Genomic DNA, 10,793 nt, shown 5'->3' on the forward strand with positions numbered 1-10,793 from the left:
GAATGGATCTTACTGATGTTAATAATATACAGGTCGAAAAAAGAATGGAGAAAACACACATTTGAAATGAAAGCGTGGGGGAAAAAAATTACTATTGATTAGCCATAGTTTTGTTCTGCAAAATGTTTATTTAAAAATAGAGATTTATTAAGACTAGGTAGGAACTTGGAGGCCTTGCTCTGACACCAAATAATTTAGAGCAGGGTTATCTCATGTTGATTTCATATGTTCATGTTGTTCTTCTTTGTCTTCAACAGAAAATTTCAATACCACGGTCAGAAAATTCCAGTGAACTGCAATCGTTTACTTTCTACCTGTCGAATGTGGGCAGAGATAACCCCCAGGGCAGCTTCGACTGCATCCAGCAGTACATCACCAGGTGAAAGCAAACAGTGTATCTCACTCACTTTCACTCTTCTTGCGTTTATCAAATGTGCAACTACTTCTTCTTTTTCAGAAACACAAATTCACTAACTGTAATGTCAAATTCATATTAACTGTGGTAGAGCATTTGAATAATGACATTACTGTCTTTGAGCTCTGTGTAAATAATCAAGTCTTTGGGCAGTTGTTTTTTCAACATAGTTACCCCCATGATGAACACAATTGGGACTTTGACTCCAAGTAGCAGCTATTAAATGGAAATATCAACCCTGAGGTTTATTGGAATTACACTGGTAAATGATGTAGGTGCCTCTATGACCCTTGACACTTGTTTTATTGAAAATAAATAGGGCAAGTGACGCACGGTGTTAAATCTAAAAAATAAGAACTAAATAATAGAAACAGTGCATGCATTTTGGTTTTTGATATTGACTTTGGCAATGTTTATATTTTCAGTTTAAATTAAAATCTATACGTTCAAATACAAATATTAAAGTTTAAATGTAACACTTGCTCTTGCTGCAAGTGTTACGACGCAAGACCTGCTTATGATGTGGGTCCATCCCCTTCTATGCATCAAGCACATTACACTCAATCTGCACACCCTCTTTAGCCTAACATATGCAAAAACTGTCGACTGAATCAGGTGAACAGGACCAGATGTCTGTGTTGAAGGGGAAGGAAGTAGAAAAACAGAATGGGGAACAATACTCATCTTCTGCTACTCTGACTGTCACATTTCTGACCCCATTATTCTGAAAATATTTTTAACAAGTGGGTCAGGTGGAGTTCATCCACATCTCTGACTGGATCCTAATCACCCTTCCAATGTAAAACCCAATGACAGAGCTCAGCTTCCACTGACTGCGCCAGCACCATCTCATTTTCTGCCAAATCCTCATCAAAGTGGAAGGGAATCAAAGAGAGCCGGAAAGTTAGGAAAGAATGGGATTTGATGCGGCAGTGAGTTGTACACTGGGAACCCACAGTTGGATGGAAATTGAAAAGAAAAAAAAGTTGTGCCCTCAGGGTGTTTTAATAAATCTCATCTGGGCAGGAATGCACAGTGAAAGGGATATGTTATTGCAGATAGTGAGAGATTCAAGTTTAATGCTGAGAATTAACTTGTAGTGGTGGATTTATGTTCAGTATTTTAAGGCAGCATCCTCTAAAATATAACATGATATTGGTTTGTTTCCTGTCTGTTTCTCTCTCCTGCTCTATACCTATCTTCCTCTCTCACTGTCGTCTCATTGTTTTGGCAGTGAAGGGAGCATTCAGCTGGATTGTTTGGGTGGGATCCAGGACAAGATTACAGTATGTGCCACAGATGACTCCTACCAGAAGGCCAGGGAAAGCATGGCCCAGGTTGAAGAGGAGACTCGCAGTAGGAGTGCCATTGTCATCAAGCCTGGGGGAAGATACGTAGGTGAGGAGACATGGTACAGACACATGCAGACCACCAAACATGCACCAGTCAGTTTCAGACTTTTTCACGAGTCACGGACTTGCAAAGACCAGTATTTAATAACTCAGCTTTTGGTCGATGGGAAAGAGATATTTCCGTTGAAACACCATAAAGGTGTTAACAGGCATGAAGACACTGGAAGAATTTCTGTACCCTGCAAACAACCAAATGGCCCATGTGTTTGTGTAGCCTTTCTCCGCTGGTGAATGGGTTCACATTGCACCATACAGGTTGTTTGGGTCTGGGGCTGAATGGCAGAAGGCCAGCACACTGCCAGCATGCCTCATCTGTAACCAGGACTTTATTGAATTTGATGGTGTTTGCTTCCTCAGTGGTCAAACACATAATGTGCCACATGCACACTGATCCTCTTTTTCCCTAAGCCCATGAATGTAATTTAAACACACAGAGGCAGAAATGTCCCCGGGCATAACGCATCAACTTTCTGACTTCTTGTTTTGGTCTCTGACCTGCACTATAAAATGCATCGTGCTACGGTTGCAGTAGAAAACCACAGCAGCCTTGCCTCATTGCTTGCAAAGAAATAACCCAGTGTAAGCCTATTCACTGTTCAGCAGTTAGTCAAAAAGTGTTTAGTCCATGTGCGCTGTGGAGCCGAAGAGTGTCTCAGGTCTCAGTAGGAGGCAACACACCTGAATCACCTGAAAAAAGGTCTCAGTGGGAGAAGGTAATAATAGCTGATGTTTGTAATGGAAGGTGAGTTCGGGTGGACATGGCAGCCAGAAAGATCAGTGCATGAAACAACTTTTGTGAGTCATCTGCAAGTTCTCTCAGCCATTATCACTCACTGAGTTAAAAGATGTTGACAGAAATAAATATATTTCTTGAGATTATAGTTATTTTCTGTTCTTAAGAAAACAAGCAAGTGCTGGCTGCCAGCCAAAAAGTCACTTGAGTCCTTTTTTCTACCAGCACTGGTAGATTGTAGTACTAAATTCCTCCTGTGATTTAAAATCTTAGAAATGAACTGTAAACTGTACAAACTATTTTTTTTTCTTTAGAACGATTACATGGTGATGATTACAACCCTAGAAGTGCAACCCTACAAAAAATAGTTATAATATAAATAAAATTGCAGGTATCGAACAGAAGTGCTGACATTGACAACTTACTTATTTAGAAATGTGCCTGACTATTCCTTGTCCAATCTCTCTAATGTCAAACTCTTTCTTTACTTCTGTAATTCCTCCACACCTTTTAGGTAAGAAGGTTCAGATCCGGAAACCGGCACCTAGCCTCTCTGACATCGCCCCGTTACGGAGGACATCTCGGCCTGTCATCATCTCTAGCAGTACGCTAAAGAAGGGCACAACTCAGCACAGGCCACTCCGAGAGCGCCTCATACACCTGTTGGCCCTCAAGCCTTACAAGAAGCCTGAGCTGATCCTGAGGTTGCAGAAAGATGGCCTCTTGCAATTAGACAAGGACTCCCTGGATAGCCACCTGCAACAGGTTACACACACACATTTATTGCCTCAGTATTTTCACCTCGAGTCACTCACTTAGACCTCACAGTAAAGCTATCCCTTCAAATTATCTTCAACTGCAGAGGCAAGTAGACTCACCCTTGCCTCTTTCTCATCTCGTAGGTGGCAAACCTGAATGGGAGAGACAACATCTTCACATTGAAGGAGTTTTTGTATAAGGAAATTCAGAAGGACTGGCCAGGCTACACAGAAGGAGACCAGCAGCTTCTCAAGAGAATCCTGTTTAGGTATGTCAAAGATGTGGATTACTCTCACTTGAAACCCACATTTCACCCTATTCTGATGATGATGATTCTCATCAGCCATAAATTTAGAGAAGCTGAACTGTTATTTTAAAAATGTGGAATACATGTTAAGTGACATATTTTGCAGTGAAGTGCATGTACATTTACATATATTGGTGTAAGTAATAGACATATTTTGTTGTAGTCATGCTTATATCAGTCGGCTGTCCTCTAAATGGTCAGTTCTTATTTTTATTTTATTTTTTAACTAATTTAATACTGATGATGTTATGAGTCAGTATTATGGGAGTTCATTTTGCAGTGTTTGTAGGTTCTGAGAAACAATGGCTGATACTGTAGCAGTGGATTGCATTTTTAAAGTAACAGATTTTATTTTGTAATTTTGGCATATGTGATATACTTCCATTACATTTGCTCTAACTATGTAGGCTTTTCTCAAGTTACAATTCATGGTGTTGTGGACTTCGGATTTGTGACACTGCGAACTGCAAAGCACCTTGTTTTGTCGTTTTTGTTGACTCTGTGGTGAGTGTGAGGCAACAGGGTGATGGCTCTGTTATGTAAGAAGAATTGTGGAGCTGCCAAGCATTGTAGAGAAACGTCCTTCTATAACGGAGTTGACATGTATGCTTGCGAAATCTTCCCTTTTTAATATCTTAGTGCATAACCAATTTAATATTATAGTATGTGAGATATGATTAGGATATGTAAGAACATCTTGGATTGACTTCTGTGCACCAAATGATGTAATACCTAAGTTAGGATGTGCAAAACTGGTGTAAAACCCACCTTTTGTATTTTTTAGAATGGCAGGTGTGTCTGTGTTTCCCCAGGAAGATTTCTGTGTGCTCCACTGAATTTCGTGTAAGTGTTGTATTTGTTGACAGCATGAGCTGCTGGCCTTCTTCCCAGTGGAAAAATCTGGTTTCTCGGGATCTGGGACACTAAGGAAAAGCAAGCTCCCAGCTAGCTATATATAGACCAGGCAGCGATGCTCAGTTCTCAGTTTGTGTTTACATAGTGGACTCAAGAATAGCTCCTATTCATGATAACCTGTGGTACAACTCTAAAGGCAGCTAGAGTTAACACCGAGTGACCAGAAAAATAGAAACACATCTGTTGTTTAATGTAATGCAATGCAACATATACTGCCTTACTTACCTGAAATTTTGTTGCGACTGCTACCAACATAGTTTTATGTTGTATTGGGCTTTTGAAATGTTTCTGGTATTTTGTTCACCTCAATATAATTAGTATAATAACACAAACTACAGCCTTTCTGGCACAGTTTAAAAGTGTTTCACAGAGTTAATATTTATCACAGTACTGTTGTATTGCATTACAATGGATTTATATTTGTAGTTAAAGCGCTATATATATATATATATATATATATATATATATATATATATATATATATATATATATATATAAAATTAGTACAGTCCATTTACCATATTTTTCTGGCCACTCTAATTTGTGCGTGTGTAGATGCTTGTATTTTGTATGTAAAGGCATGCATATGCACACATACTTGCACCCTATTAGTGTCTCTCTTTTTAATGTACCTTGAACCCTGTTAGCTGACTAACAACCGTAGCCTCCCACCTAATACCACCTCCCTATCCCCAGCTCCTCCAGAGTTTTGAGCTAATGCAGTCACGCAGGAGTAGCACAGCAACATGATTGAAACGCACATGATGCAACACTGTTCCAGCACATGCTGATCCATGAGTGAGGTGGCAGCCGTCCAAGGTTCAGCCATATCGGTCGGCCTGCTGTCTCACTCCTAGCTCCTGCTTGTGTATCTAACTGTCCCCACAACACACACGCACACACACACCCGCCCTGATTGAACTAGGGTGGGGCATTGACAAGACTCAGTGTACCCAACTGCCCCCTTCTGATAATGTCATTAGCTGTGGCATCTCTGCATTTGCAAAGTGCTCGTTTACATTTCAGATTACGTTTGTACCAGTAGCTTCTTTGTTGGCATCGTTAAACCAGAGAGCAAACTGTGTTCAAGCAAGTATACTGGAATTCAGCTTTAATAATGAACTCTTAACTGCTTGTGAATATGTCATGTTTTTAAACAAGACTGGATCGATGGGTTGGTTGTCATGCTTAGGATTAACTTGGTCTTGGCTGAGTTGGTTAAACCCTGTTTATCTTGGTTGGATAGCTGTATATTGGCTCTTTTGTTTTGACACTTCTGCTGTGTGACAGATTAATCTGGTACATAATGAGGTCAGAGTTTAGTGCATCATAATCAATCTGAGGCTCTGTTCACACCTGGCACTAAGATGGTTCTTGGCTGATGCGATCACAAGTGGACAACTCTAAATACAGGTGTGAATACTGCACAGTTACTCCAGCCTCTTGTGGAGGTGGTCAGGGCTAGAGTGGTGTGAAAACAAATGTACTATGTCCCCGAGCCCATTGAATGACCATGTAGTCAACTTCATAGTGTGCGTATTGTCTGATAAATCTCCCAAACATCCATACCCAAAGTGAGCTGCAATACCATATTCTCTCTCTCTCTTGCTTTCTCACTGTAGAGTGTCATGTCACTTTCTCACTTGTCTTGAACTAGCTGCCAGACTTGTTCAACCATTAAATAAACATGCAGCAGTCCATGAGATCATACTTATTCTTCTGGAGAGAAGAAAATCCAGCAGAATTATGTATTAAATGTTCTAAAAACAAAGTTGAAGACTGTTAAACTGGTAACTTGTAAACAGATATAATGATATTTTTTTCGAAATGAAGTGTGTGGTTATGAGAAAATGCTGCTCTGTCAAGTAGGTCCTCCTTTGCTCTGTTGTCATAGCTACCCACTCAGCTTCACAAAGCAACTGTTGTAACTTGTTTTTAATGTCCTCATACATCTGTAGAATTAGCTTGTCACTGAAGAAATGGCAGCTACGTAGTTTGTATTTTCAAGCTCTATGGGCATAAATCGCTGCAAAAACGTTTTTTAACAAATTCCATGATGGCTTTAGCCTTTGATGTGTTTTGCCCAAACCAGTCTGGTCAAACCAGTTCACAATGCTTACAAGGGAAGAACAATCTGATCTAGTTGAAGCCTCTAATGTTGTCGCATTAGTGCTGACGGAAATGCTGTATTACCTCAAAAGGCACTTGGATGGATAAATGGTGTTCCTGTAGTGCTGGTATGCAGTTTACACTTTAGATCGTGCAGAAAAATGATATCAAGCTTTCTTGTGTGTATGTTCACTCTTTTAGGAAACAGGGCCCGGCCCAGAACAGCTCTGCCCCTCCACTGGAGAGCCCGCCCAAAGAGCTGGCCAGCAGCTCGCCATCTCAGGTGAGCTTCCTGTTCCCTCTTGTACCTGTCTCCCACTTCCACGCACTTCCCTATCCCTAAGCTGCCATTCTGCCTTCACTTTCCCATCTGCACTGTAACTCCTTGTCCCCCGTGGCTAGTGAAGGATGATATGCGTCAAGGTATGCAAATTACTAAGTATTATTAAGTACTTTTTGGTCTTTTGAAAATAATATAACCCTGTGGGGAATGCCTGTTTTTTTTTTTGGAGGTTCTTGGGATTTCAATGGTGGTGGTTATTTCCTCATTTTATTAATTTCAAGGCTGTTACTATACTGAATTTTGAGTCTCTCAAACTGCTTGATTTTACTAAGGTAGACTGTAAATACACTCTTCATAGCTAATCTTTAATCAGAGCTTGTTTGCCTTCAGCTGATCCAGTAGAAATGTTAGGGGAATTAGGGGAAATCAAATTTTCTCCAAAGATGTGTATTGGATTATTTGTTTCTACATTTCCACCAGTTTACCAAACAATACAGCCTGCTAACTGGGTTGTCCCTGCAGTCTCATGGTTTCTGGTATTTCCCAGGGAGGGTTTTATTTTTTAAATTCCAAACTGATTTGTGTTTCCTCTCTGTCTCGTCAGTGAGTGCCTTTGCAGCAGATGTTTTCTGAACTGGTTCCAGTTGACCAATATTACTTACTGGTTGTTATGAGCTCTTTTAGAATCTTTTAAATGAATATACATTGTTTGCATGAGTATTAAGGGTTTGTTATTAAACCAAATAGCCACCAGGGTACACTTCATTTTAAACTCTTCTCTCCCTTTTCATTGCATAATTCATTTTTTCATATTCTTTGTCCTGCTGCTGTCTTTTTAGGTCAGTCCAGACTCCCGAGTTTACCCATTGTTTACACTTGCGTTAGGTAGAGGGGTTATATTAATAGCTCCTTCCTCTCAGGTTCTTCTCACCTCAGACACCTACTGTATGCCTCTTCCTTTCCACTCCCTCCCTCAGTAAACACAGCACACAAACACATAAGCAAACAGTACCCCCCACCACAGGTTCTTCTTTAGATTCAGTGGTATAAAAAGAGAGCACCACAGCAGGTAAAGCTGTGTATAAACCTCAAGTAAGTGAGGGATGGATCAGGGAGAGCTGCAAGGCAAACAGGGCGAGACCTTGCCCACACAAAGATGGATGAATCTCAAAATAACTTCCGTCCCCGCTAGCAAAAGATTTCCATTCACACTGGAATATATAAACAAAAGGTAAAATCTGTCTTTACCTTTTTGTTACAGAGAAAAATAAAATTGTGTATTACAGCCATCATCTGAAGTGGGACTGTGGATCTAGGTCCCTCTTTGTTCTGTCGTCTCATGCTCCACATGATCACAGAAATATGGCTTCCTGACAGTACTGCTACACAGCACCTGACCGTGTCCATGCCAACATACATGAGTATTAGGAAAAGCCTTGTTTTCCCTGTCGACACAACAACATGTTTTATCCACTCTGCAGAGTGTTTTCATACAGCAGTTTTTGGGTAAAAAAAAAAAAAAGACAAATTAGCATGGATGGAGTGCCAAAACGAAGAGGAAAATATTTTCTAAACGACATAGTCCAAAGAGCCTTGCAGGCCCAAACAGAGATCCTCACTGGTTTTTGTTGTTTCAGAACCTAGAAGTATTCCTGTTGGAATCCTAAAGACATTAGTGTAGGTTGGGTCAAAGAGGTCCTGTCTGTAATTGTGAAAAGACAGTGATTGTGCAGTAATCACATTCTCAGTGCTACTGATAATACAGATCCTCTAATACTCTTTCTTCTGTCTTTGTGTTGCTTTCTCCATCTATCTACTTGTACTAGAGCCTCTCCTCTGTACACTCCTTTTGTCCTCCACGGTTAAGAGCATTTTTGTTTGCTCTGACCTGGACTGCAGTTTTCCTCTCGCTCACTCTGAGGTGAATTGAATTCACCTTTTGAACCCATTTTTAGGTTCTGTTACTAAAACTGCTATTTTTCTGCCAGAAACGTCCTGCTGCTGACTTCATCGACCCTCTTGTCAACAAAAAGCCCAGGATATCACACCTCGCCAGCAAGGCTGCAACAGCCCCAGTTAATGGCAAGCTCAGTTCCTCCAACGGGAGAGGAGAGGCAGGTGGTGCACAGGCAGGAGTGGCGGTCTCTATGTCAGACGGCGGCATGACGTCCAGCTCCCAGCAGCTCCCTGTGCTGGACATCCCTCGTCCTTTCGAAGCACTGTCGGACGTCAGCAACGACTCCAGCCACAACGGGAGAGATTGTGACTCTCAGGAGTCAGCAGTGTCCGAGAGGCTAAGTCAACCTCCTTCACTATTCTCGGGTTCAACGACGCTCACCGCGCCTAGCATCGGCACATCATCTCCCAGACACACAGGCCTGGAAGGCCCTCGGGACAAGAGTCCTTCAACGTTCAACAAGTCCAGGAAGAAGTCAAAAAAGCATAAAGACAAGGAGAAGAGTAAAGACAGGGACAGGGAGAGGGTGAGAGAGAGGGCACAAGAGAAGGAGAAGAAAAGTCGTGAGGTGCGTGTGCCTGAGCCTAACAGAGCCTGTGAGATGAGCCCAGGAAACCTCAAAAGCAACAGTATTCCACACAAAAGCACAGGTGAGAGCAACACGCACACAAAGACACGCATATCTTTTTCTCCTGTACAAAATGTTTTATTTACTAAATTCAGTTTCACAGCTCTTGCATCAGATAAGATATTTGTGAATTAAAGTAATACTTCATATGTGGATGGACACCAGTTAGTCATCACTGTGAGTAGGTGATCCATCATGTGACCAGTATGTGACTCACTGATTAAACAGAGACCCCTGCTGTTCAGCTTTATGCCTTCAATAACCTCAAATACCTGTGAATCCAACTGGCAGATAGCATCTTTAGAGGATTACATTACATTTAAGAGATTAATGATTTAAACAATAACTAATTACAAATAATGATCTTGTGGTGTTACCTTTCCAGTTGCATCACAGCAGGTTTTACACAGAGACACAGCAAAGATAACACATTCAGATCAATGCCATTTTCTATCTGTGTGACCTTGTTTCAGATCTGAATGGAATGTGCAACAGTACCAGTATTCCTTCGTCATCACCTGAGGTGGCAGACTATTTATTGTGAGTATTTAACAATTTCAGCTTTCAATAGGTTTACAGCCATGCTGCTAGCTAAGAGAGTTTGAATTATCCTTAAATTCATTGGAATGAATCAGAGGTTTTCAAAATAAATTTAATTTCATTGTGGTTTGTGTTGGTACCTCTCATCAAGTCTCCCTCTGATGACCATTGTTCTCTCACTTGAGCTAAATGCATGATGAGACTTTTACGTATACTTTGTGACTTTCTCTCAAAATCTTTTTCCAGTAACATTTTCTTATTTCCCTCATAGGAAGTACACAGTGATCGGCTCTCCGGAGCAGCGCCAGAGGTATAAAAATGATTTCAATGCCGAGTACAGCGAGTACCGGGGTCTGCATGCTCGGATAGAGGGCATCACTCGGCAGTTCACTGTGCTTGACAATGAGCTCAAACAGCTCCAACACGGCACAGACAAGTACAAGGTAGATTCCCTGAAGGACGCACACAAATCTGCTATTTCTGTTAGAAAATATCTTGAGTAATTAAAGTAATGCCCTATTTTATTTTACCGATTCACTATACAGGATATCAGTTTTATTCATACCCCTTATCCTTTTTTATGTGTCTTCTCTTCACAGACAATCCACAATCAGATACTTCAAGAGTATCATAAAATAAAAAAGGTAAATTTAAGTTTCACTATAACAGATCTTGATGACAAAGTATCTAAGTAGATTATCAGACTGTGACTCTGCTTTTTCATATCTCTTGCAG

At 40.8% G+C, this 10,793-nt stretch overlaps 1 protein-coding gene across 1 annotated transcript in view; it reads left to right on the forward strand.

Moving 5' to 3' along the window:
* The window catches only part of ell (elongation factor RNA polymerase II), a 38,118-nt gene that overhangs the window by 24,576 nt on the left and 2,749 nt on the right, over nt 1-10,793 (forward strand). Inside the window, exons 3-11 of the mRNA XM_044200443.1 lie at nt 258-379; nt 1,650-1,813; nt 3,075-3,325; nt 3,463-3,587; nt 6,852-6,933; nt 8,922-9,540; nt 9,992-10,058; nt 10,330-10,501; nt 10,658-10,702. Coding sequence (XP_044056378.1) covers nt 258-379; nt 1,650-1,813; nt 3,075-3,325; nt 3,463-3,587; nt 6,852-6,933; nt 8,922-9,540; nt 9,992-10,058; nt 10,330-10,501; nt 10,658-10,702 — 1,647 coding nt within the window. The remainder of the gene's footprint in view (nt 1-257; nt 380-1,649; nt 1,814-3,074; nt 3,326-3,462; nt 3,588-6,851; nt 6,934-8,921; nt 9,541-9,991; nt 10,059-10,329; nt 10,502-10,657; nt 10,703-10,793) is intronic.

Source organism: Siniperca chuatsi, linkage group LG6 (assembly GCF_020085105.1).
Source record: "Siniperca chuatsi isolate FFG_IHB_CAS linkage group LG6, ASM2008510v1, whole genome shotgun sequence".
In the NCBI taxonomy this organism is placed as follows: Eukaryota; Metazoa; Chordata; class Actinopteri; order Centrarchiformes; family Sinipercidae; genus Siniperca; species Siniperca chuatsi.